At 40.3% G+C, this 27,898-nt stretch overlaps 3 protein-coding genes across 3 annotated transcripts in view; 1 reads left to right on the top strand and 2 right to left on the bottom strand.

Moving 5' to 3' along the window:
* Positions 1 to 12,452: 12,452 nt before the first annotated feature.
* Positions 12,453 to 16,972, bottom strand: fbxo4 (F-box protein 4). Its single transcript, XM_080041898.1, has 7 exons — positions 16,721 to 16,972; positions 15,292 to 15,566; positions 14,979 to 15,199; positions 14,613 to 14,688; positions 14,329 to 14,501; positions 14,007 to 14,236; positions 12,453 to 13,923 (listed from the first exon to the last, which is right to left on the bottom strand). Exons 1-7 carry the CDS (start codon positions 16,883 to 16,885, stop codon positions 13,831 to 13,833), a joined length of 1,233 nt encoding a protein of 410 aa, XP_079898024.1. The 5' UTR covers positions 16,886 to 16,972; the 3' UTR covers positions 12,453 to 13,830.
* A 151-nt stretch (positions 16,973 to 17,123) lies between these two features.
* On the bottom strand, positions 17,124 to 20,882 carry rimoc1 (rab7a interacting mon1-ccz1 complex subunit 1). Its single transcript, XM_080039990.1, has 6 exons — positions 20,765 to 20,882; positions 19,919 to 20,028; positions 19,401 to 19,547; positions 18,612 to 18,743; positions 18,312 to 18,426; positions 17,124 to 18,199 (listed from the first exon to the last, which is right to left on the bottom strand). The coding sequence occupies exons 1-6, from the start codon at positions 20,856 to 20,858 to the stop codon at positions 17,964 to 17,966; spliced, it is 834 nt and encodes a 277-aa protein (XP_079896116.1). The 5' UTR covers positions 20,859 to 20,882; the 3' UTR covers positions 17,124 to 17,963.
* Positions 20,883 to 21,299: 417 nt separating this feature from the next.
* Positions 21,300 to 27,898, top strand: part of oxct1a (3-oxoacid CoA transferase 1a) — a 53,870-nt gene continuing 47,271 nt past the window's right edge. Inside the window, exons 1-3 of the mRNA XM_080038616.1 lie at positions 21,300 to 21,503; positions 22,498 to 22,606; positions 23,689 to 23,779. Coding sequence (XP_079894742.1) covers positions 21,399 to 21,503; positions 22,498 to 22,606; positions 23,689 to 23,779 — 305 coding nt within the window. The 5' untranslated portion in view covers positions 21,300 to 21,398. The remainder of the gene's footprint in view (positions 21,504 to 22,497; positions 22,607 to 23,688; positions 23,780 to 27,898) is intronic.

The following is a 27,898-nucleotide window of genomic DNA, read 5'->3' as shown; positions in this document are numbered from 1 at the left end:
AAGGCAGCTTGTTCATTTGTGATTCAAATATAATAAAATTCCATCTACAGGCCATTACATCAATTAGATGAGCCAACTTTGAATGGTCCGTGCAACTTACCTTAATTGAGAATAAGCGCTTGAAAGTATATTTTCAGTATGGGGGCTTGGACACGTGCATCATTCATGCACACATAATAAACACCGTTCGTTAAAAATACTGTAAGAACACGATAAGCACTAGGCTATAATATGATATGCTGTATGTTCGAGTATATTTACATCTCTGCGGATGCTGACTCGGTTAGAACACAAATGGAAAAAAAGATCTGAGAACTGTTTGTGGTGTTTTTTCAACATGTTATAACTGATGCATCATGTTTCTGATAGGCTATGTGGTGGATGTCCGTAGTCTGTCTGTCTGTCTGTCAGTACTGTATATGTGCAGAACGTTCGCCTTTGTCTCCTTGTCTAAGACAGAGCTCTATTTTCGTGAACCCTGAGGCGCGACACAGATCCCAGCAGAGTGCGCCCTGCCCAGTGCTTATGGGGCGTGCCAAGTGCACTTTTTTCCTACACTTTATAGGTATCAGAGGCTTTGACAGTCGCAGAAAATCATATTCACTATTTCACCCCCTTTAAACACAGAGCTCCAGACTTAATGGTGTACTGTTTAGTGATCCTGCGGAGTTTTATTCAGAGGGAACTTCGAGTCCGCAACGTATACAGAGTTTCATATTTGAATAGCTACACTCTTACTACACTGCCAGTGCCAAGAGCAGACATTGACTAGAATGAATTCGCGATTTTGGGATATTTTGAAGATTTTTCTATAGGCTAGCTTAACACATGTATCACAATGATACACAATGTTGTTTACTAAGAATAGCTCTAGGTTTCCTCAGGCTTTTAAAAGATGATTGATTAATTCTGAATATTTTAGACATGTTACAACTGTCCCTGACATGCGTTACAACTGTCCCTGTATACTGGGACAGTTGTAACAGTAGAAAGTCTGTATTATAATTAATTTTGCAACCTTTACACATTTCATAAAACCACTTAAATACATTGTTTCAGTAGCTAACAGATTGAAGTTTATAATATAACAAATTGGTTACTCTAGTTTAAATAGTTTTGGATTTATCGCAAAAATTGCAAAAAGTGTTACAACTGTCCCTGGTCTCCCCTTCAACCTTTACACTGGTCATAAAGAAAAGACAGCTAGAGAAGTGTGATCCACAATAGTTCATGGAATTGTAGCCTATGAACAGTTTTCCACTTGTCAGTCTCAAACACGTTAATTTAAAACTGAAATATTGTAGGCTATAATTGTCCAGAAGTAGTTTTATGTTTTATGTAAGTAGAAGGTTTCAGTGGTGAATTTGCAAACGTGGGTAGGGCTTGCCGTGCGTAATTGGGGCTGAACTGTGCGCAACGTCATTCAAATTAGAGACTCGACATGGAACAGATACCCAATGCCTTCAAATGGCTGTAAATGGTGTCTTTTTAGATTTTTTTGTCAAATTTAAATTGAAGATATATGCTGTTTTTGTTATTTAGCTGCGCCATTTTCTATGGTAATTTGCGTTTAGCAGATCCAGTAAACATCAGCGAAAGCTCCCTGTCGACGTATGTGGAAAACTATGCCTATTTATTAAATGTACCATCTTCTTCACACTTCCACCTAATTAGAATACTGCATCCACATAAGCATGTAGGCTACATCGGGTTACTTTATAAATGTTATTCCCCTGTGCCTGCAGGCAGGGCCGCCCATAAGGGGTAGAAAGTGGGAAAGCTTTCTAGGGCCCAGCCACCAGGGGGGGGCCAGAGAGATTATTATTTTATTTTTTTTTGTTTGTAGATTACCTAATTTAGCCAACCTTTATTATGAACGCTATATTCACAAGATAACTTTCTATAAAAGAAAACATTTTATTCATTGTTACTTGGGTAAAATATATCACATCACAAGTATGATTGGTCGTTTTTCCCCCTCAAAACCGTTGCATGCATTGATGATGAGCAAGCTAACCTAGCAAGCTCAGTGATGCCAGGACCTGGACATAAATCAGGGTACCAGAAAAGAAAGGAAAACAAATTCCTTAATATCAGTATTTCTGCTAGCAGAAGTGTATTTTCAATTCAGAGATACTGTGATATTTCATCAAGTTTTGAGGTGTCTTTGAAATTATTCTGTATATTTCATCTATTATTTTCTAAGAAAATTTAAAATTACATATTTAGCCTTTAAATGAAGGTGGCAGATGGTTGTTATACTGATGAGGAAAGCTTCTGGTAGCAGTGCTATCATGGTACAGCATTGGTGTGTCTAAAAGCTTACATTACAGTACATGTTACAGTAAATGTGCCAAAAAGCAGGTGCAGAGATCTTGCAAGAGCAGAAAATTTCCGTACAAGTCTCTGCCCAGTGCCCACTATTACTTCCAGTAGCTCACCTTAATCTAACTGGCTAGAACCGGCCCTGTGTACAGGTATGTGTTTATGTAGGAATAAGCGCATCATGCACATTGATACAAGTTCAGCATGAGTAAAGGGGGCCCAATGACTGGACCTTTTCAGGGGCCCAGTCATTTGTCTGGGCAGGCCTGCTATAAGGTGCATGTAATGTTCGTCAGGAAAGCAGAACTTGGCATGTGATAAAAAATAACAGGGTTTTTCCTGGCTCAGAATGGGCCTTTGGGGGTACAGTACGCGGACCAACTTTTTTTGTGTTCGCGACTGTGCAACAGTAAAGGCAAAACGTTATTGTATTTTAAGAGGGTTGTGGGGTTGGCAGAGGGCAGTTTCTGTCCAGCTACAGAGCATTTAGGTTAGCCTGTCAATCGCTGTGTTACCATGGAGCTTACTGACTGATAACATCACAAAATGAATATCAATTTGTTCTTCCAGGAATTGTAGAATCTTTCAGCCCTTCATTTTGAACTCTCAAAAAATAATCTAGTCTTGAAGAGCTTTTTAAAGTTTGAGTTACAGTAAAATGATTTCCTTGATGATTCAGGTGTGTCCATATCAGATAAGTGTAGTTCTTTAATTCAATTATGCATTAATTTCCTTTCCTTTTTTGTGTGCTATATGGTTACAAAAGGTGGTTTTTATATATTGTTGTACAGTTTTGGCATATGGATTATTTTACCTGAGTGGTCCTGCTACTTGTGTCTGGGTTTTATTCTATGAATTGTGAAAAGTCTTTGGCCCCCTCAGGTAAAACAGAAAAGAGGTGTTCATTTTGTTGTTCTTCTTCTTCATTCTTCTAAAGTAAACAGGGTTATTACTCTGTTGTTTTCCAAACAGGTTTAAATATGTCTTAACATACATGTTTGTGTTAAAGAATTTCCCTTTGGGGACAATGACACCTAAAGTGTTTGACCTATGTCTTCAGGTTGACACCAGCAGCCAAGTACGATTTGAAAAATGTTCCATGACTTTCATGTCACATACTGAACATACTGCATATAGACCAAGCCCAGGTGTCACGACTCACACCATAAGGATGTCTGACCTGTTCTTTACTGCACCTCAGGGGCGGCCCGCGGCATAGGCCATATCTGTAATAGTGTCCTTTGTTGTTGCCTGCTCCTGTGATAAACATAGTGAATACTCAAGAAAACCAACGTTATTTTGTAAAAATCTGTTGAATATTAAGCGATTGAGTGAGTTTTAGGGTATTACAATAAATTGGTAAGTAAGTCAGAAATGTACTACTATTTTAAAAAACATATACAGTATAATAATCACAAAAGAGTCCTTTTACTCACTTGAGCTCCTGCTCCCCAAACTCTCGCTGCACGTCCCTGGTTGATAAGATAGTCAGTCTCTCTACAAATACATGTATGTGTTTATTTAGGGATGAGCGCACACACACACACATTGATACAAGTAAAGTATGAGTAAGGGGGGCCCATTGACTGGAGGTTTTCAGGGGCCCAGCCATTTGTGTCGGCGGGCCTGCCCGCAGGTTAATGTTGCTACAAGCAGCTTGTTATGAATGGCTGGGTCTGTCTGAGAACTATAGCCTGTGAGGGCTCAAGTGGATGGTCCACTGGAGAAGTGAGGCCACGAGAGGCTCCCGCAGAATTTCAGCTGTCATGTATACACCCCCGACCCAAAAGCCATCAATTAGTCTGGACGGCCCGTCCCCACACGTGAGAGAAAAATACACACCCATGCACCCAGTTGTTGCTGCTGGCTTGCAAGTTTTGCTGCGTATGATTCTTTGCCTGCGTGGACATATAGCCTATATTTTTTTCTTTTGGGTTTTGACTTCCAATCGATGTTCATCCCTAAGGCAACTATGCCGTATAAATCACATTCAGAATAGTATTTAAGCTATAAAACACATATTTATAAAATTAGCATGCATGAATGCACCCTGCTATAACCTGCCTCACTTTACATGTACCACTACAGTGTCAGTGTATACGTACAGATTACAATGTTACACCATATGGCCTTTAAAACTGAGCCGACCCCTGTTTTAACAAACATGTTGAACAACAATAGTTCCTCATGTACAAAGATACTACTGTAAATAGAACTAAGAAAACAGAACAGATTGAAACCCATAGTTTTCAAGAGATACAGACAAACAAACATAGGCCTACTGACACCACAGAGATGAGACTGGGGGGAGGACAGTAATTCCCTTGGCCCGGTTTCTCTCTGCCAATGCACTGATGCACTGTTGACTGTTGAATTTGTGGTGCGAGGGGAAAGAAATGGGATTGGCCTGTCTGTATTGAGCAGAGTCATCCTTGTATTTTTATCTCCCTGTCTCCTCGTTTACAAGGTCCACAAGTTATGGCTTGGCTTTTTCCAAGTCCTCCAGTTGCAGTGCGCATAAAAACACTCAACGAAACACCAAGGCTGCTCTCACAAATGCTGTAAATTATAAGCACAGTGGAAAAAGCCATAATTCAAATATATAAAAAAAGCTTTATAGGTTTTTCTGTACCATTTGTCAATATGCATCATGACTCTATCAATTTGCTGACCTTTCAGTAGACTTTGGCCACTTTGCGATATTAATTACCAAACAGAAAAAAACACAGGCACAATTTGTATGTAACTAATGACCCCTGAACACATCCATGTGGTGGTCAGTGTGGACAGAGAGCTCTGATTGGAGGAGAGTGGGGGCGTCGATTGAATTAGTTCCTTTCTTATGGAATACTCATTCCTGTGATTGTCTGTGCTGAGTACTCATGGCGACTTATGCTGTATTACATGTGACAACAGAACAATGCATATGGCTGACAAAAAAACGATTCCACTTTCTCTGCATGCAGTGGAGTACTGGACCTGGGTTTCCCCTTCTCAGCTGCACCCTCTGTGGGATGTTTGATGAACCCTATTGTGTTAATTGTAACAGCAGCTACAAGTCTCTTTTTCTTTTAAACATATATATTTTAGTGATGTCATCTGTCATTACAGCAGATATTGCCATTGGGAATTTTTTCAGCTTGATTCTTCCAACTGTTTACATGCACAAATGCAGTGGTTTCATTTCAGGTCAAGCAGAGCAAGTGCTTTTCTGTTAATAACTGCCTGGTACTTCTGTAATCACAACTGTAGAATATTAATTAATATATTGTCTGATTTAAAAAAATTGGCTCATGTATTCTCTCATTTTAAAATAAAAGCCTAGGGCGCACTCACACTTTCATAAAGCACTGTGACCTTCGACAAAGATGAATAAACCTGAAGTAAACAGAGTATTTCTTCAGCGGCGGATTCATTGTGCCAGTCAGTATTTACAGCAGGCGGATAGTGTATTCAAGATCAATAAAAGAAACAAACTATAGATTCTGCAGTTAGTTCAGTCTATTAAGAAACATGTCCCAAAGGGTAAAGATATGGCTTGTCTATGTATTTTAATAGGGTTCATTCTGGACAACAATGGAGGTCTATGGCACAGAGGAATAAGCTATATTAACACTGAAAATATTTGTCAGTAGGATAAACTCATTGTTGTTTTATTTTTCATTGGATTTGTTGACAACATAAAATATAAATCAGCTGACAATGTGGCATTTTTAAATAGTCATTCAGTAAGATTGTTTGGTTTTCAGTTTCTGAGCCGCCTAAATGAGCGTAGTTGCTTCAGGCAACGTAAATCCCATATTCCCGTAAATGGTTTCTGCAACAGGGTGCCTTTCAATAGCCATGTGGCATGGGATTCTATTTGTGTTTGGGTGTCTGTTTTTATTTTCCCCATAATGAAAGAGTGCCCTTTGTGTCATCCCCTTCAAGTCACCTGTAATGCATTTAGTGCAATTTCACATCCAATGTGTGGCCAATCACAACAATGTCACCACGGTGCTGCCTATTGGATTACGTGTGAGAGAGAGATAGCTACAGGGGGAACGTGCACATACAAACACACACAAGCTGACACACACTCACACTCTCTCTCACACACACACACACACACACACAAACACACTCGCTCTCTCTCTCCCTCCCACACACACACACACACACACACACACACACACACACTCACTCACTCCCCCCCCCCCCCCACACACACACACAGGAAAACAACAACAGACGATGGATCACAGTGCTCCTGGTTCTATACCTTATTTGTAAAGGAGTTGTTGATCGGGACTGTAACAAATAATTCACCATTAACACTTCTGAACCCTAATCCAGTATTACAAATACCTAACCAGCTACGTACATATACGGCAGCAGGAGATAGGTGGTGCAGACGCTGTGAAGTGGGGAGGAAATTGAAGTGAATTGGTGAGATTGCATGGGGTGAGCAGGATCCACAGAGTATCAGCATGAGAGCCCCACCATGTGCAAAACAACACAATTAAGAGGGACGCTTAGCCCTAATCAGTGAATGCATCATGCAAATGATGTTTTTTTTCAATGCCTACTTCAATCTTGGCTGTCATCGTAGAATACAAATCAGGGACTTAACTCTAATGAAAGGAGGAAAGAGTGAATGAAGTGGGAAAAAGCAAAGGCGGAGAGGAGGGAAAGCGGAAGGAGATTTTGATGTAAAAAGATGGGGAGAAGGAGATGGTTGCTGTGATTACTGCATTAAAGCCTGTGATTAGTGTTAAGGGGCTACCTTCATTCTTTCACGTCAAACAATTGTTGACACAACAACAAATCATTTATTGGATTAATAGTAGTTACTTTGGACTTAATTTTGTACTTGTATATTATTTACTCATAGTATTGTATCTCCTCTTCTTTGCACTAGAAACTAATTAAAGGTGGAGTCAGCGATTCTTGAGAAAGATACGCCGCCTGTCTGCACTGAAGAAATCGCCAGTGTTAATTCACAGCCTAGACCCTGTAAATGGGCCTGTTGCTAGCTACGCTGGGCCCCCTTCCTTTACCTGTTTAAATGCTAGTTTACAGAGCCTAGGCTGTGTATTCACAGCAGCTTTTTTTCTTTAGTGCACATACAGTACAGGCAGGTAGCGGAATGCGAGGAGATCTGCACAGATTTTGACAAAAGGTGATTTTGACTACAAGGGTACTCCAAATTCGCTAACTCCACCTTTAAAGCGGCTACGAGTAACATTTAAATATCTTTTAAACAGCCTCATGTTTCCTCTGATAATCATAAATTACCTTTAACAGCAAACGAGACCATCAGTGCAAAGAAAGACGTTTTCAAATAGTTTTTATTACTGCTTTTGGTCTGGTCGCACACCCAGTCCGATTTTCGGTTCGCTCGTGCAGGCTCTATGGTCACATATCCGTATTGGTCGCAGATTTCAGTGTGGCGCAGCAACGTGAATTGAGAAGCCTATCCCTCCAGGTGAGGGAAGGGGAGCGGGAGCCTTGTTTGAGACAGTTATTTGTCGTCATAATGACTGATAACGGGGCTGAACCATCAAAGAAAAAATGCAATGAAGAAAAGCTAAAAGGGAGAGTGATATGAGTGATATAGGCTACGGGCGGCGGGACCAGGGCGTTGCCAAGCAACGTGTATACAATTTCACGAGAGCGAAACTAGACTGCAGTGTTTACTCCTAAATTAATGAGCGGTTGGTACTAACACAAAGTTTGCTTTGCTTCACCATCATCAGATAACCATTATCTGAAATAGTCATTATTTACAACAACATAAACACATTACCTCATCGTGATCCATACTAACTGCCGTCTCTCGTTCATTCGCTTTCTGTGAGGAGTCAGACACGTAATCTTTCAGCTCCGTGAGAGAGAGTAGTTAGGTGACACTGCTCCGTGGCAGTGACTGGCATTAGTTGATGCAGTGTCAAAACCACTCTCACGGAGCCGAAAAGAGTCCTCACACTTTCAACACACGGACATGCACTATATTGCTCCCTTCTCAGTTCACACTCGCGCGCCTGGCACGCGCTAGGAAACAGCTTTGCGACAGCGGGCGTCGTAAAAATACTACCGCTTTTGTCCAAAGGGGACGCCAACGTGCCATGTTACTCGTAGTGGCTTTAATGGTGTTTGATTAATACAGATTCAATTTGGATAAATTAACAGACATAAAGATATTCAATACACTAGTGGTTTTCAAACTGTGGGGCGCTGATGAATATGTGAAAAAAATAATTTGAGTTTGTGTTTTTGATAGTAACATCATATTACGCAAATGTATGTTATCATACAAAAAAAGGAATACAAAGTTTTGGTCTAGATAGTTAATCATCCGGGAGGTAATCCGAGGTTAACTGATCACGTCACGTTCACGTCCATGCACAGTGTGTATTGAGTTTATTTAAAAACATTTGGAAATGGGGCTACCCTCAGTTGCCCATGCACTGTGTATAGTCTATAGCCTTTTTCAGCCTCGTCTGTGGAAATAAAGATAGCTGGACAAGAGAGTTATTCTGCTTCGTTCCTCTCACTGCATTTAAATGCATTCACTATATTATAGATAAATACTGTATGTCTCGTTAAAGAAAAAGAGCTTCAAGCCCAAACCAGAGGACCCTGCATATTCTATTTTAAATTAATGTTTTTTTGGAAAATTCATGTGTCTTTCTTCAATACGCGTAGCTTCTAATTCATCCGACCCAGTGTCTCCAAATTATTTGTTCACACAAAATTCCTCATATTTGGCCTCCTAATTTTCTTCTCAAAGTGCACCAGATTCATGCATTTCACTTTAAAAAGGTAAAAAAAATAAAATCTCCCGGGGGGGGGGGGGGGGGGGGGGGGGTATGGGGGAGGGGGGGGGGTGGAAGGCATACCCCCGGACCTCAGGATCTCTGCTGGCTACTATTTTCACTCAGCAGGACATTGGAGAAAAAACACTGGGAATGACATTTAAAGGTCACATATTATGCTAAATGCACTTTTTAAATGTGTTCTAACATATCCATGGGTCCACGGTGTGCCTAGAGACTGCCAAAATATTTTAAAAAATAACAATCTCTCCTGTTCTCACTCTCCCCCTTTCTGAAACCCCCACCCCTCCCCCCCAATATACTCTAGTCAGAATTTTCCCCTTTTCTGACCTCACAAACTGGAAAGCCAGAAGCTTCCACTGTGCAGCCCACACCCCTATTTCTTATTGGTCCACGGCCCTGACAGACAGAGGGCGAGGCGTATCTGGCTTCGCTTCCGGACAGGGGGCGGGGGCAGCTCAAAGATTGTATATTTACGAGGGGAGCTGCAGCTCTTTTAAAAAAATAGGCCATTGTGAGATTAGCTGAACATCAGCATAGTACAATAAATTATCTGAAAGTTTTTTTCAGCAAACAATTAAAGAAAAACGTATTAGGGACCACTAAGACCATATAATATGGTGTATAATAGTACCGAAAAGTGTATAATATGGGAGCTTTAACAAAAGTCAATAATTGGGGCAAGTCTGTCTCCGTACCTTTCTAACTCCACTGCTCAGTCAGTACTATCCATGCTTAAAGGAAGCAGGATTAAACCACTAGATTAAGATGTTCAAATGTATTTTGAAAAAGCAAAACAATAACATACTTAGATAAAGATGTTAAAATATATATATATATTTTTTTTAAATGCACAAAGATGTTTAGAATGTTTCAAAAATATGTTTAAAATGTGTGAAATTTGTTCTCTGAGGGGGGGGGGCTCACTCTCTCACACTTTGAAAACCCCTGCAATACACAATTGTACCCCAACACAAACTTATCTTTGCGAAATTTTAGTCAGTCAGCAGTAATTGTTATTGCAGAATTGTATTATATTGTACAGGTGCTTCTTTTAGTGTGTCCTGACTACTTTTACGGATGTGCACAGTAATATTGTTTTCAATAATATTTACAAAACATAACAATCTTTTATTGATTTAATTTCTGTGAAAATCTTAGTAAAAAAAATAACAATTAACTTAGCTCTTATACCTGCTACATATGGATCCCATATTAAATATTTGACTTATCCTAAAAGAAAATGCTGTAAGTGAACCAACCTAAATAAGGTAAATGCTGGCCTAAAACACTAAATGCATTTAAAAAACATGTAATAAATAGTGAACTGCAATAAATGCTGTTCCACATACACAGGCACTTCTTTCTAACATCATAAATCATAGACATGATTCATATATTCTGAATACAGCATTGATCGTCATAAGGGCATTTGGTGAAGAGCTTTCTCTTTTTTTCCCCACTTTAACAGTTCATTAAAAAGGTGACATCTTTCAGTCAGAGCAATTGTAAAGCACAGAAGACAAGCATTTTTTATCTGTCCCTGACTTTTTCCTTTTATGCACAATAGATCTGCGTCAGCAACTTTATGTTCAACTAATGGTACATATACCTTGTGTCTGTAAAAGGTTGTTGGTCAGTCAATAGGGGTTTCTTCCTTGTGACATCATTTTCCCAGAGGCCCCTCATGCTCGTGGGAGACAAGGGGCAGCTGGAGGTCTGGTACTCATTCACCCTTGCAAAACATTGCCTGGGAGCCTCCCCCACTAAACCCCCAGCCATCATTATGTAGGGACATGTGCTAATGGTTCACAGTCTAAATAAACAGACCTGGATAATATCCTATCCAAGCAAGTTCCAGCCACAGATTCAACACATTCTGGTTGCAAAAACCAAAGTCATCTCTTTTACACAGTTTATTTTTCTGTAGCCTGCATTTGCATAAAATAAGTTCAGCTCCAGCCTCCTATTCACCTTCTCATGCATTCAGACTGTAACCACTACCTTACATTCAACGGCTCCATCAGGATCACAGAGTAATAATAAAGGATTAAGCATTGTATCCTCTGCTTACCTGCCCCCAAAACAGGTTCCCATGGTTTGCGTACATTTTTGTAGTTGATGTGGTCCACTTTCATGAGCATGTGTGCGCACACACGTTAATAACTGGAGTGAGGACCAAATAGACGGACAAGCCTGTTTACAGAGAGATGGGGTTGGAAATAAAAAAAGGGTCCACTCTCTGCTTTCTCTTTCTCTCAGAAACACAAAACAACTAAGAGTGGCCGACTCCTCCATCATTTCCCTTAAAATTTCACCAGAAAAAAAGAAAAACTCAATCTCCGCTTCACCAGTATTCAGTTCAGCTTAATGCACCTAAATTACTCTAAAAAAGGTCCTATTCTAAATGTGTATGTCTATGATGATGAAAATCATTTTTTGTGACTAAGGAACCTTTCGATAGAAGGGCAGCTGAAGAGGGGGTTAACCAAAGATGTGTGGTTACCTAGGGGACTAGAACTAAAGAGCATCAGTGAAGCACATTATCTTGTCATTCTTGCACTGCTGCCAGGCACACAGAACATCAACCAGGTTGTAATATCAACTCAAGAACATTGAGGGAGAGATTTGATCATGTATGTGCAGTTGTTGCGCTGGGATTTTTTTTTGAATAATCACACGTCAAACATGACATGAATCATTTCCAATCAATTTTATTTTTTTAAATGACTAAGAATGTCTATAGGGTTTCTAATTATTTTAATGTTGCAGGATGGATTGTTTATTTTTCATGCGTGAAGGCAAAAGGGGCACATGGGACAATGTTACTGAGGGACAGATAAGATGAATCCCTTCTTTTCGAAATGTGTTCCAAAATTGTTTCTCACACCAATAACATACATCTCTGTGATGGTGGAAGCCTTTCACCTGCTCGTCAAACGATCATTTAAAATGTACCTGGCTTCCTGAAGAGACAAGTTGTGTCTTTCTACAACATTTCATCTTGTGACCAGGTTTTGGTCGAACTTTTTAGGTGTAGGTTTGCTTATTGAAAATTAAATCTATTCCGAGATTGAAAGGATGTTCCAATTTTGGAAAAAAAACATGTTGTAGAGCTACTTTTGAGTGCACAATTGAAAAGAAAGGCAATTATAAAGGCAGAGTAAATTGCACACTTTTTAGTTTTATTATGCTTCATACTGCAGCTGTCCATAAAAAAGTCCATAATTTGCACGCAGTATGCGTACAAATGGAACATACTTAAAATTATATATTTCTTCATAAAATTGCACCTTGAACTTGGGTCAGAACAGTCAAATAAGCATGCTGGTTTGCATATGCAAAATAAAACGGATGTAGTAGAACAACTAGGTATTTTTTACTGCATATGACATCATGTTTTAAGAGATCCTAAGTATATTTCTGTCATACTAAATAACATGGAAGTATGAGTATTGGACAAAGCGACTAGCGCTCCCCGGTGGACAGTTGTTCCATGCTCGCTGACATGCTCATGTGGATTCAAGGTTTCATGCTGACCTCAGACGAAAGGAACCGCAGGGCAAGACTGTGTGAGCCATTACTGAACTGAGCAGAAAGGAAATACCTTCCACTGCTCACAAGGTTTTATACTTGGGAATATGTGACATGAGATAGAGAGAAGAACAGAGAGAAGAACAAAGAAAATGAGAAGACAGAAAACATGAATGTTGATGATGTAGTGATGAGTTCTTTCATAATAATGATTCAACTGTGATTTACTGGTTATCTAAAATATAATAGCGAGTTATTTTCGTTGCAAGTGAGTCATTCACTGCAAGAAAAATATGTAATTCTGGAAGCATTTGCAGAACAACGTGATTAAGCAACAGATAAGAGATGTAAACACTTAAAATCGTAAAAAAACAATCAGCATTTATCAATAGTAATAATTCTTGATTACATAAACATATAATATATAAAATAGACCGTAAAGTGACTGAATGAATTTGCTTGTATTGAGTTCAGCTCTAAAAAACACATTTTTGCAATATATGAGTAGAAATTGTTGATCAGAAGGCAGTCTGAAAGTTATATAAGTTGAATTTTTCCAGCAAGTTTGTCCTCTTGGCAAATAAATTACACAAATAGAAACCTTTAATAAGATAACTAAGTATTTATGTTGTACATTTTGACACTGAAAAATGTCATATAAAAAAAAAATTGGCATCTCTATCCCATTTAAAACAAAACAGTGGGTGACCTGATCATTAAACAGCTAACCAATTGTAAACCTGCTTTGAGATGGTGCATACATTAAAGATGCACACACTTGTTACATAAATAAGTAGCACATACTATTTAAAAAAGTACATAAGAGCCAACATCTTTTTACAGCAAGATGGTAATAAATTGACTCAAAGAGAGTTTTCAAAAGTGTGGATTTTACTGCCTTTTCCTCCAGCAGTCTCTAGCAAGGCAAGAATTACCATTTTGCTGTTCAACACAACCAATGGGGGGTTTCAGGAAGCTCCAGAAAGTTTGTATAATTTTATATCCGGCTATAACTCTTTTATATGGCTCTTTCTGGAACATTCGGCACACACGTGGTACACATTACTCAAGGAAATGCCAGAGTGTGTCTTGGTGTCAGGATCGAGGTCTGTGGTTTTGATAATCTTATCTAGTTACCTTAAGTGTGAGGTAACTAGCTATCGTAGAGTTTGGCTCCAGAACACCCCAGCAACCAGGAAATGCCTTCCAGAAGACCTGAGAGGGATTCTGCAACTGTATCTTGCACCTGGCAGGGAAAGAGCAACACAAACAGGGTTAGAAATCCCTGACCCTCGGTGCAGCGTTGATGATCGCTTGTCAGACACTTACCATCCAAGGGTTCGCCAGTTTGGGTAGGCCAAGTCTCTTCGCCATGTCAACACAGGGAGTTCGACTCCTGGCGCCATTTCTGCTTGTAATAGTTTGCTGCTGGCTGGTTCTTCTGACAGCTTCCGGTTCCTCTCTGGAGACACAGGAGAGCACCAGCAGAGGCCTGGAGTCTGGAGCCCGGGCAGAGCACAGCACAGCCCTGATCTGAGCCTCCTCAGAATCCCCTTCTCCTAATAAAGACACATTTCTTTTCATGCTAATCTTCTGTGCTGATGATTTCAATGACAACAACAACAACCAAAATAATGTCTCCTTATCTTACCTCTCCCAGGCTCCGCATTGGCTACGTAGATGAAACCATCCACCACCTGGCACACTTGCTGGACCTGAGGAGCAGGGCTGTAGATTGGGTGGCCTGACTCATCCGTTCCTTCAGAAGTAAACAGTTTATTACTGACACTCTGCGGCTGTGCTCTGGCTCTTTCCCTCTCTGCCCTGCACACACAAACAAACAGACACACCAAGTCTAATGACGGCAGCAGTAGTCACAATAATAGCATAAACAAATGCAACTCATGTGGTAACCTCAAAGCCCAAAGTGCTTACCTATTGGTTGAGTACAGAGTCAGGATATTAAATTTGTATTGGTTGTTGAACATGTAACTGATACCTGAGCCGATACCTAGAATACGAAAAAAGAAGGTTGACATTGGTTTGTTTATATTCTTGTTTGATAGTAACTAGTGAGGGCTAACACTGCCACCTAGTGGCAGACAAACACAGCTACAAGTAAGATAGTGTGATTTTTTTCAATACTTTTTCTCCCAAATGAGTGTGATTGAAATGCATTGATGCATTACACCAATTTGATTCCTTTTGACATTCCAAGAAGGCGGACTTTAAAGCTGATTTAGGAGTAGGTTTGCGTTATTAATCCTCCATTATCAGACCTCAACTTCAATATTACCTCACCATTTATCTGTCTGTGTGGAGTGCCCGACACAGGAAGCACATCAGGGGCGTTCATTAGCCTTGTGACTAAAGAGATATCCAGCTGCTCCATGCCAGGGCCAATCATGGCATAACGTGGTTCAGAAGTGGACACCAGGGACTGAAAAAATGAGGTCACAACACTGTACGACGGCCGGGTAGGAAGCCATTGTTGTCTGCTGGATGGGCAGCCTTTCAGGTATCTGTTCAGATGGAGACTTTGGTCAAAAACATGTCCGTCTAACAAATTGTTTCCAACTGACTTGGCTACAGGACAACCAAAAATTATACCCACTCTGACATGTAGTCAAATTTTGATTCCATCCTTTTGTCTTCCCCTTCTTCTCTATCATCCAGGCTCTCATCTTTATTGATTAGTGGCGCATCCATCAACTCCAGTTGGGGCATGGTTACATGATCGATGGAGGGCCAGTACGGCATGTCCCTGTACAGTAAGTATCTCCACAGTAACGGATCTCTAACCAAGGCCCTCCAGTAACAACTGCTGGCTCCCAGGCGGCAGATATCAGCAGGAGATAGGAAGGTCATGATCAGGAACTGCACGTCCACCTTGTGAAGGGGGAAGATATGATTTGATTCATGATTTATTTTCCTTATAAATAAATGATACACCATATTCTGGTAGGTGACAAGCGTGATGCTGTGTTTTATCGTTTCTGTGAGTGACGATGATTTACAGCTTTAATGTAATGCATAGTCTGAACAAATAAAGATACATCTCTACAACATATAAATGCTCAAGGTTGGAAAGGGGAAAAGAAAAACAAGAAATAAACGTAAGCCAAACATTTGGTGAGAGGCGGAGGAAGTGGGACATCACATCACTTACATCAACAAAAATGTTATCGATAGAAATGCACAAAAACAAATGTAGGTCTAATGCAAGTCTAATCAAGTCTTTTTTTATATATATTTTTCTGGCATTTTTATGCTTTATTGATGGTGTAGAGACAGAGTTGAAATGGGGCAGAGAGGGGAGTGACATGCAGAGAACGACCGCGGGCTGGAATCGAACCGGGTCCGCTGCTGGCCGAAGCCCATGGCGGGGACGCCCTACCAACTGAGCTAAGGGCGCCCCTTTCAGAGAAAGTTTTGACCTTCATTGCAAACTGCAGTCATCAGAATCCGGTGGAAGAGACAGTCACAAACCCAGTGTGTGAAAAAATATTCAACATGCGACTAAAATAAATTAGTTATATCCTCAAAATGATTATATTCTATAATGAGATTGGTATTACTGGTTTAGTGAAAACGGGATTTTAATATGGTTGCTGTTCAAAAGGGGTAATTCAATTAATATATTTATAAGGTGATACATTTTGTGTACCCTAATATCTGAGTGGTAAGAGACAAATTTAGTTAAAAAAGAAAAGTAGCCTACCTTACTAATTTCCCTCTGTAAAGTGGAAGTGGTAGAAGCACGAGTTGGTCAATGGAAGTATAGCCTAAAAACCCTGCTCTATAATAAACTGATTGCATCAATATATTTTTCTCATCACTACCCCTGCATAATGTGGCATCTACATTTTGTTCCAATATCCGGCAACTTGTCCAAAGGCTTAATTAGGCTATCTCAACCTTACATTTTCCTTATTTGCGGGATTAATTTTGTACACACTTTTAATAAAGGACTTTTGTTGCAATAATTTTCAGACAGTTGAATAAATAAATAAAACACAATGAATAAATCGCTTTTTACTTACCGGTAAGCTATCGAGAAATGCCGGTGGTGGTTCTTCTCCCTTGTCAACAACAGGCGGCACGTCACCTTTGACAACTTCCCTATTATTTGGAAAATATATGTCTCTAAACCGCCTGAGGCTCCGAATCACCACAGTTTCGAGAAGCTGCTGGGTCGTTCCTGCCATGACTCCAGATGTGCGGGACACGACACGATTAGTTGGTAAGGGTTAATCCATGAGTCAAACGCGCATTGATATCAGAGTGATGTGGACTACGACCACGACATTACAACACAGTTGACGTTTCCATGCCTCACATTTCCTTATTGCTGGCAGCAGTGGGGCACTATGGGTGATGTAGTTTAACAATAAAGCCAAGCTGAACAGGGACATACAAACGGCAAGTAAATAGTTTTTTTTAAACAACGCGCATGTTTATTGTCAGCGAGGACATAAAAAAAGAAAATGATTTTTTTGTCCAAACAACACAGATTCTCTATTAATAGATATACTATCAGATTATTCAAGTGGCAGAAAAATGAAATTTGCAACAGATGGGAATACAAGTGGTGCATTACAAAGCTGGTATGAACAAATCTGTACATACTTGAAATGGTTATGAATACATCATTGTCAAAAAGTTTTTGAACACCTTTCTTTGCTTTTTGTGTGTACATTTTATACACACATACACATATATAATGTATATGCAATTATAATATATATTAAAAGCATAACAAAATGGCAACAAAACAATAAATAAAATGTTACTGTGCAATGTCTTATTTCCAGCTGGATTATCTTCAAACTTGTAACAATCTTAAAAAGAAAAAAAAAGTCAGTTTTATTAATAACCTTTTTAAATTCATATTAATGTTATTATAACACATTCTCAGAGCAAAATAAGTGCCCCTGTCAACAGTCTGGAATCAGGATGATAACTGCTTTTTCAGCAGGACAGGGCAAAATTATTATTCAACAGCCTCCTCTACAGCCCCTGCCACTTTTACACCACCTCTTATACTTTCTAACCTCTCCTTCATCTGCTTTGGCCGGGGCCGTTTGGCATGGGATGAGGTTGCCTGTAGACACTGATCCAAAGACTCTTTTCTTCACGTACACTGTCTCCCTGTGCCTCTCTTTAACCTTCAACAACATTACACCTCACCTGATGGACTCCACTTTTATTTGGGGGTTGACACACATTTGAATACTGAACTTAGATCTGTGCCTGGGGGCAACATCAACACAGGAGCAGCTTGGTTCACTGTAAAATACTAAGGATTTCCTTGGCATTCTCTGTGTTCCAGCCCTGGCCTTGCAGAGGGCCCTCACAGGCAAGCACATATTTGTTTAGAATCTGTGTGCCAATGTCCCGAAACTGGAGGCGATCTTCTTTACGATCCGTACTCTCGGCACTGCAGTCCTCGTACTTGACCGCCCAGAAACACATTTCACCGATGTACATCATCGTCAGCAGGTGTGTGTCAGAGAAGATGCCTAGCCCAAAACATCAGTAGTAATGATCAAATGGTACAGTTGAAGCGCTTTTAGAACCAAAGAATTTCACAAACGTTTTTTGTTATTTAAAAATAACAGATGACTTACTAACCTTCTGATAGAAAGCCTGCTGTAGCAGTGTCATGGAGCACCACCCCATCATTGATCTTCACAGAGTTTCTCACCTGCAGCATCCGCATCAGGTAGCGCACCCCTTCCTGAATACACTGGATTCAAATATGATCAGATCAGATGAGCAATTGCCTTCAGATCCGCACATGTCAGCAAAAAATTAAAAATAAAACTTAACTATTGGTTTAGACAAATTAAAGTGAATTTGTTTGTCAGAATCAGTCAAGCACACATCTCTTTTCACAAATTAAATAGACTGGATCTTTTAACAGTGGGGTACCTTAAGGAATGTGTCCTTGTTTTTCTTGATCCACTGTTTTCGTTGGTGAAGAGTGTGGCAGTACATGTACAGCAAAGCTCCACGTCTCCAATAGAGGCATTCTAACAGCTCTAGGCCCAACACGGACTGCACCTATGACAGACGAGACATACATAATGCTGTCGCAAGATAACATGGGAGCAAATGTGTGCAAGTGTGTTAAGTGGAACCATAAACCAAAGAGAAATGTTAAATTGGCATATACTTTGTGGAGGGAGATTAGCCAGCCTGACTATACATTTGAAAGAGGACAATGTTCCTGCAGACAGCCTCCTGCTGTTCTGGGTCAGCCTGCCCCACCCACGATTATAATATGAATGTACTGTATATCTCAACCTGTCTGCCTCCCAACCTGTCTCCCCCTCCTCTTCCCCCACCCAGTTTACCTGTCTACCTGTCTCCTACCTCCCCCACCCTTGCCTGTCCCTCCTACTCAGATCAGCTTGACCCCTTCCATGTTTTACAATAACAATGTATGTATATTAGAACTGTCTGCCTCTCAGCCTGTCTCTCCTCCAAACCCACGGTGGGAATACTTGATAATCAGACAGAAAAGAAAATAGCCAAAAAGGGTCTGATACATATTTAATGGGGCCAAGTGTTAACACCTCTTTTATACCATTACAGAACATTTTCTCTCATATACTGAACTATACATTGCATGTCACTAAGTGTTGTTGTCCCTTTATTTTGATTTCATGCCAAGAACAGAGTGCAAAAAAAGACCAGGTGGGATACACGTATACATACCTCTTGTGTTGGTGCTAGCCTCCCCGCCAAAACTTCTGGCTCGGTCAGGTCTTGCAGCAGCTGCTGGATTTTGAATGGTGAACAGTCCTCAGGGAACTCCTGGTCCACCAATTTATTCTCTTCATAAAATGTGATGTCTAGGATCACCTGGATGGTGAAGAAGAAATATATACCCGTCCCCAATATTGAGTTTGAAAATTATATAAATATTTTTTTTAGATTAACACAAACAATGACCTCCCCCTTATCACTAAATAACGATGAGTTATTCATTGATAAGGTACATCAAATTTGGGGTGAAACAGATAATATTCCTTCCAGAAAGTGGTAGTCCCACCTTCTCAAATTTGAGGATGCTTTTCCCTGTTTGATATAAACATTTTAATACTTCCCTGTTTTTTTACGTTTTATAACCTCAATGAATGATTTGAACAAAAAGAGTAATATATAAATTAAATTAAATATTAATCATTAACTGCAGCTGTACACATTTAATGAAGTTTGATGTAATGGGGTACCTGTGTGTAATCCTGCAGCACCTTGGAAAGGTTGCTACTCTCCCCTCCTTGCCTGTAATAGCTTTTCAATTTGTCTAGTATGGCAGACGCATTCTGTAAATAGTCATCATCTATGGAAGAACGAAATGTTGATTATTACACATCTAAAGTCAAGAAACACCGTATCCAACTTAAAACATGTAAGACCGCTGGTGTCGATGATTAGGGGCTTATATTCAAACATTATAGTTGTACAAAACAATTCGACTCGGCTGAAATGACATTCAGAAATAACACATTTTAAGGTCAAACAGTCAAAGGCCATGCGAAAACAAACTGCAATCATGGCAAGAAATGTGTACTCATATTACATTTTCAAGCGTTTGATAATGCTGTAATGTAAGGACACATATCAAGGTACTAATTAAAATAAAATCATGCCAGCGTTACTTAGACGATGTACTTTCAACTCTGGTTTATTTAGCATTACGCAGCATCATGCTTCAGGGCCAACTCTACGTTTGTCAACAATAATGCATTTTAGCTAACGTTAGCGAATTTACGCTAGCAGCTAACTCGATCACACATAATTGTAAACAATCACTAGTTCATCAGTGAGTAAACGTTACTAAACATTGCTATGTTCGCATTTTACTGTCAGTCAGTTAACCGTGAGGAAGGTATTGTTTGTCAAAATGCAACATTCAGGCAACCGCTGTTGTTATGGTTGCAAGCTATATGAGATAGATAACGTTAGCTAAGTTGCTACTTGTTAGCTAATAAACTAAACAAGAACGTGAGCCACGCATACGAGGTGCCAAACATGGCCACGGGAGAAAATAAAAGGTAACAACGTTTTATTGATACCTGGCTTCTCAGCTCGGAGGCTAGAACACTTGATGTCTAACTCAAATATCCTTCTCTCCAACTCGAAACCTTGTCGCCTGTACTCGTCGGCCATGACTAACAGTATTCGTCACGTGAGCCATGGATTACTCACGTGCTCACGGAGTGTCATTTCTGTATCATCCTTGTGTGCACGCGCCTGGGGCCAACCATAAAAACGAAATATTTACTGTATGATAATGATAATAACAACAACATGTACTAGTTTCATCATCGCTACGACTTACTACCATACCTTAAATCAAATAGCTAATTACGCTACGACTTTCGACGGCTCTGCTTTCAACCTTTGAGTTTTTAAATAACTTTAGCTTTACAGCATCTTGACGTGCGTGTGTCGAGCACTTAATCGCAGCGCAGTGGTGGTGAAAGGGTTACATTTAAATGAGCCTGTCGAGCCTCTCTGTTTCGGTTTCCACTTGTGTTAGTCCGTCCCACACTGACACACCAGCCAATGTCATCGTAGCACTGGGGGTTCGGCGTGTGAGTTAGCAATACTGTAGCCACATTTTGTTAGCTACTAGATCATCTCTCGTCCACCGGCTGGAGCTTTCACTCTGCTCTTCGGCGCGTACCCCCGTGTGTCAATACAAACATGGCGGCCCTCAAATCTTTGTGCAGAGTGGAGAATGTACTCTTGAAAAACCTCTCATGTCCCCGCAGAACCAAATTAAACTTCACTCATCTCCAATTGAACAAGGTCGGTATTAAAACATGGGTGGTGATATTAGTGGAAATAACCGTTGTTGAAATGAGATAGTTGTACATTGTCGAGTGATATTTAAAGGTCATATTATTATGATTATTGTATTCAATTTGTCCTCCAACATTTATAAATACATTTGATTTATTTAAATGAGCTACTCTTCTTCAAATTGTATTTTTTGTGTTATAATTAAGACTACTTTTCGATGATGTCCTGATCCTGAACTGTTCCTAAGCTGCATCGTTTCACGGATTCTCAATATCTCTGTCAAAACAGTTATTAACCCTACAAACAGTTGATCACTTAAAGTAATGCACAACGTGAATTGGATGATTTGAGCGCATATGTTAGTGTCATGGATCAGTGACTTAAGTTAAAACATATGTAGCCCTGTTCATTTTAGTCAAACCCGCAGCTTGGCATGCAACACTTATGACCAGTGTGCGTGTTTGCTGGAGGCGAAATCTGAAATGATCACAATCCCTGTAAAATTCACCCTACCAGCAGAGCTCAGCTGTAAACACAAAATAAGAACAATATTTTCCATCTTGTTTCCCTTTTTTCTTGTAGTCTGGAAATTGTACAAAGTAGTCATGTTTATAAATGGAATGCTTTCAGAGACTAGCCTGGCTGAGACTACTATGAAAAGCAATAGGAAATGCAGAAGGGACCATGGCTTATTGAGCATTTTTCTTCCCATATAATAGCTAGAAGGAATCCCTGCAACTTTTATAACACTGACAGTGTGTGCATTTAAAAAGCAGACATTATTACAGATTTGCAATGCATTTGTAATAAGCAAACAATCAGCAACACAATACTAAATAATCAATATAATGTCTATTGTCCCTCATCGTTCCAATCCATTGTAACCAATGTCTGATATAAAAATGTGGGCAAAACACAATATCGTGTCGTGCAAAGTAATACAATAAAAAAAGTTTTATTTTTAAAGTTTTATTCACCCCTTATTCTCTTTTTTCTACAGACCTGCGGCGGTTACTTTTCTACTTCCAGCCAGAGAAGTTCAACTTTCTACTCAAATCCTACAGATGCAGTCAAAGATATCCCAGATGGAGCTACCATTCTGGTGGGAGGTAAGATACAAAGTGCTTTAAAGAACAGTACTCCCAAGATTGTAGGATGGTTGCAAACACAGCTCTATTACAGTGCTGGCTCTGTCTGCCATGGTGGCTTATTACCATACACACATGAGCACACACAAATGCCACAGCTCTTATTTATAGTCAAGTTCAGAGTGACATTGAAATTTATTTTCCATTGTGTCGCACTTTTTATCGGAGGGAGGGAGGGGGGGCAGACAAACATAACATAAATCTGCCTTACTCATTTTAATATAAGTAATGTTGTCACAGTAAATAGCACTCACAGGAGCAGAATTACCTGGGGCATGTTCCAAGGTTAAGGTTAAGGTTATGTTATTGGGTTTTCCTGTGTGATTTGTCATTGCCAGATATATAGTCTCTTTTTCTCTGCCATGTCACTAATCTACTGTGGTAAGAAAAGTCAAGCAAACGGTGATATAGTGTATAGCATCAGGTTTATTTTCAATCAAGAATAGCAAGAATTCTCCGCGGAGAGGTCACCGGTTCCAACACACGTAAGTATGTTACAAGAAGTGACAATGTTCACTCAAAATCATGGACTATTTAAGGACATGGTAGGAGGCGGGTAGACAGGTAAGGCTGGGTGGGGGGAAGGAGGGGAAGGCAGGTTGGGAGGCAGACAGGTTTTGAGATATACATTCATATTATAATCGTGGGTGGGGCAGGCTGCCCCAGAACAGCAGGAGGCTGTCTGCAGGATCATTGTCACCTTTCAAATGTATAGTCAGGCTGGCTCCACTCGGGAGATTGAGGGGGATGGTTGAAACTACATTTCAGTTAGTCAGTTTACACTAAAAACAGTCAATGTATGTTTTATACAGGCCTGTAGCAAATGTTTCCTATTTCATTAATAAGCATTCTAACATTTGAGTCCAGACATACATCATATGCAAAATCCGCCACCACACTACTCTGTGAAGGTTCCACCTTAAATAAACATATTTCACCCTTCTTATCCTTTTTTTGGAACGCTTCCCTTGCTGCTTCCATTTTTGTTTTGTCTTTTAAAGTTGCTTAATGCCGTGTGTGTGTGCGTGTGTGTTCCAACACAGGCTTTGGATTATGTGGTATCCCAGAGAATCTGATCAACAGTTTACTAAAGAGTGGCGTCAAGGGTCTCACTGCAGTCAGCAACAATGCAGGGTAAGTGTGTGCAGAGGGGAAGAAGCAATAGTAAGGACACCTGAACAAATGCAGGTGTCTGCATGTAATCATTATGTTTAAACCATGCAGTGCATTCCACGTTGGCTCTTGATTTTAAAATAATAAAACACCATCACCATCACTCCATTTTCTCACACAACTTATTATTCATGAGTAAAAGTGTTGATAGGAATGAGTTGTATACAAACTTGTGGTTGTTATGTTGAATATTCAAGGGGTCAGTTATTTCACCAGTTATGGAGGTCAGGTATTGGTGACATGTTTAAAGGCGGAATCAGCAATGCTGTAGAATGCTTGTCAAAAATTAATTAATATCTCCTCACGATTTCGCTACTTGTAAGTACTGTGTGTGCGCAGAATAATCTGGTGTTAACAGTGGCTTGAAAAAGTATTCATACCCCTTGAACTTTTCCACATTGTCACGTCACAACCACACACGTACATTTATTTTATTTTAATCAAACTTGGGCCATAATGCAAAATGCAATGTGTGGTGGAAAACTCACACTGCACATCACCCTATACACACCATCCCCACCGTGAAACATGGTGGTGGCAGCATCATGCTGTGGGGGTCCTGCTCTTCAGCAGGGAAGGGGAAACTTGATTGAACAGTTCATGGGAAGATGGATGGAGCCAAATACAGGGCAGAAAACCTGTTATGCCTCGTTTCCACCGAGTGGAGCGGGTCGGATCGGAGCGGTTCGGTCCGGGTAGTTTGGCTTTTCATCTGCCAAAAGTTGGGTAGGGTACGGTTTAAGCGCACCTAACCGCTCTGAGCCGCTCCTAATCTCAGTACTCCTCCGTAGGGGTACTTGCCGCCTGAAAGGGTGCCTAAAAGGCGGAGCCGCACACTGCCGTCATTTGATTGGTCGAAAGAATAATTTCCGCCATGTGTAGTCATCTCGGCAAGAGTGAAGAGAGTCTTGTGTTGCACAGCACTGTTTATTGTGTGGTGTTTTTCCTCGTCAATAAATTAATCAGTTGGTTACACTGTGTCCCACTGTGTAGCTGCCGCAGCCAGCACTGTTCGCTCACTGTCTCTATGAGTTGCACCGAGCCGTCTCAGTGTGTTTACGCCATAGATAGTAGTAAATACACGCTCACAACAACACGGGGGGAATAAATAAAGAAGCGGCTGGTTTGACCAAGCAAAAACGAGAGACCGCTGGCTTGACCACAGTTGGTTGAAAGAATCATTTCCGCCGTGTGTAGTCACCTCGGCTAGAGTGAAGAGAGTCTTGTGTTTTGGCGAAAATGTGAGCGCGGCACTGTTTATTGTGTGGTGTTTTTCCTCGTCATTAAATGAATCAGTTGGCTACACTGTGTTCCACTGCTACGATGTCACGTAGCTGCCGCAGCCAGCGCTGTTCGCTCACTGTCTGTATCAGTTGCACCGAGCCGTCTCTGTGCTCACAACAACACGGGGGGAATAAATAAAAAAGAGCAATCAAATGACGGCAGTGTGTAGCTCCGCCTTTTAGGCACCCTTTCAGGCGGCTAGTACCCCTACGGAGGAGTACTGAGATTTGGAGCGGCTCAGAGCGGTTAGGTGCGCTTAAACCGTACCCTACCCAACTTTTGGCAAATGAAAAGCCAAACTACCCGAACCGCTCCGATCCGACCTGCTCTACTCGGTGGAAACGAGGCATTAGAGTCTGCATCTGACTTGAGAGTGGGGTGAAAGTTCACCTTACAGCAGGACAACTACCCTAAACATACAGCCCTATCTACAATGGAATGGTTTAGATCAAAGCATAGTCATGTGTTAGAATGGCCCAGTCAAAGTCCAGACCTAAATCCAATTGAGAATATCTGGAAAGACTTGAAAATTGCTGTTCACAGACGCTTTCCATCCAATCTGACGCTGAATCTGAAGCTTGAGCTATTTTGCAAAGAAGAATGGGCAAAAATGTTAGTCTGTAGATGTACAACGCTGGTAGAGACACACCCAAATAGACTTGGAGCTGTAATTGCAGCGAGAGGTGGTTCTACAACTTATTGACTCAGGGGCGCTGAATACTTTTGCACGCCACATTTTTCAGTTTTTTATTTATAAAAACAATTGTAAATCATATTTAATTTTCATTCCACTTCACAATTATGCTGCACTTTGTGTTGGACTATCACATGAAATCCCAATAAAATAAATGTACGTGTGTGGTTGTTGCGTGACAAAATGTGGAAAAGTTCAAGGGGTATGAATACTTTTTCAAGCCACTGTATATATATCCTAAACTCTGTAAACGGGCATGTTGGTTGGCCCCCTATTTGTACTTACCTGTCACCTTTATGACCCCAATTCAAGTGACATGTATTACGATTTCGACTATACAGGTCTAATCTAAATGAAAAGCTATTATCAAAAGTCTATGAGTTATGTCCTCTCAAACTCCTGGTAACCAACTTGTGGCACAATGCTTTAATTGTCTATCATTCCTCTATAAAGAAAACTCTCCGCTCACCATAGTCCCCTGTAAGAGACGCGAACCCCGGCCTCCTTGTTTAAAAGCGCGGCATTTACCCTCTAGACTAACCTGAGTTTTACGTCTAAATAAAGTACAATGTCCAATATATAACACTGTGTTTAAAAATCCCTATTTTATCAGAGTCACCTCTGCTTATAATAAGGTCGACCTCCGCTAAACTATAAACCTTTTCTAATATTGTTATCAGAAAATCCTTCTCCCGTGTTCACGGAAGGTTTCAATATTGTGTATAAGTTATTAGAAACTTATTTTGTAACCCACCCTCCTAATAAAATAGAACAAATATACTATTTTCAGAATATAAACATCTAGTTTAATCTGGGAAGGTATTTATGACCTATTCTTTTAGTTTAAAGATTAGGTGTATCAACATATTCTCTCTTTTCAGAGAAGTTAGTTGTATGAAGTTGTGTGTGTTTTAAATCAGTAATGTGCCGTCGTGTAGAATCATACTGAACTTACCTCCCCGGGGACAAACCATCTCTTTGAAGAAAAAACACTATACCTAAGGTCCTGCTGTTCCAGTTATAAACTAATTCACAACTGAGGCTTTCAACATTTAAGGGATTTTATTTACAAAATACAAGAGAGTATAGATAATACATAAAATGGACCAGAAAGGACAGTGAGTTAAACAGACACTATACACATGGCGGTACGCACTAGCGCGTACAAGTCCCAGTGCTACGGGCCCCATATAACCATTAGTGTCCATCTAACCCCCTGCATCTCAGTCCGTTTTTCTAGTTCTAAAAAATTCTTGATCAAGTCATTCTTAGTGTCAAGAGGTTCACAGATGTGTTTTTAAAAGACTTTGCCTCTAAGTACTTTGGAGTATTTTGGACTCACAAAGTTTTTCTAAGTTTTTCTTCTGCCTCCATGGTTAAAGAGACAGATAGAGTCTGCTGGAACAGAGAGTAACACACAAAAAGCGGCCCCAAAAAGCCTCAAAAAAGCATCAAAAAAGCCCTGTCCTGCTTCAAAACAGGCTCTTATATAGTGAACTGAGGACCAATGAGACTTGGAAGAAGGAGGAGTGAAAAAGGCACAGCTGTTTGGGGGAACCCCGGTAGACCCTCCCTCTACTCCTTGCTACTGTATGGCCATATAAGGTCCTTCCCCCTATTACTTCCTGTGACCCTATGGTCCTCCCCCATCCTCTGGTCAGAGGAGTATTTACATTCTATTCTGTTTCATTAAACATTTCCTACTTTTACGTATGACAAAAAGAAATACAAATGTCACAATATATGCACAAGTAAAAAGTTACATCACGCTCAATTATCACTTCACATGAGACAACTTTTCTCGGTTGAACTGTAAATAAAATGTCACAAGGTCGCTCCATTTGTGGTCTGTAATACAATTCAACCAAACAGAGATTGGTAAATTTCTAACCATCCCCCACATGTAGACATCAAATGCTTGCTTATCATCAGCTTATCACCTCCAACAAATGATAAGAGGGGCAATCAAAAAACAGTAGTCAGTGAGTCATACTCCTTAATGTTCGCTGTCTCTCGCTCCTGTGCAGCTCTCCAGATAATAAACAGGGAGTGTTGATTGGACTCATGGAGCATTATGTCACTTCATCTGCTTACTGCAGGCT

Source organism: Ammodytes marinus, assembly GCF_949987685.1.
Source record: "Ammodytes marinus genome assembly, chromosome: 2".
In the NCBI taxonomy this organism is placed as follows: Eukaryota; Metazoa; Chordata; class Actinopteri; order Uranoscopiformes; family Ammodytidae; genus Ammodytes; species Ammodytes marinus.
This window is presented reverse-complemented; position numbering and strand designations above follow the sequence as displayed.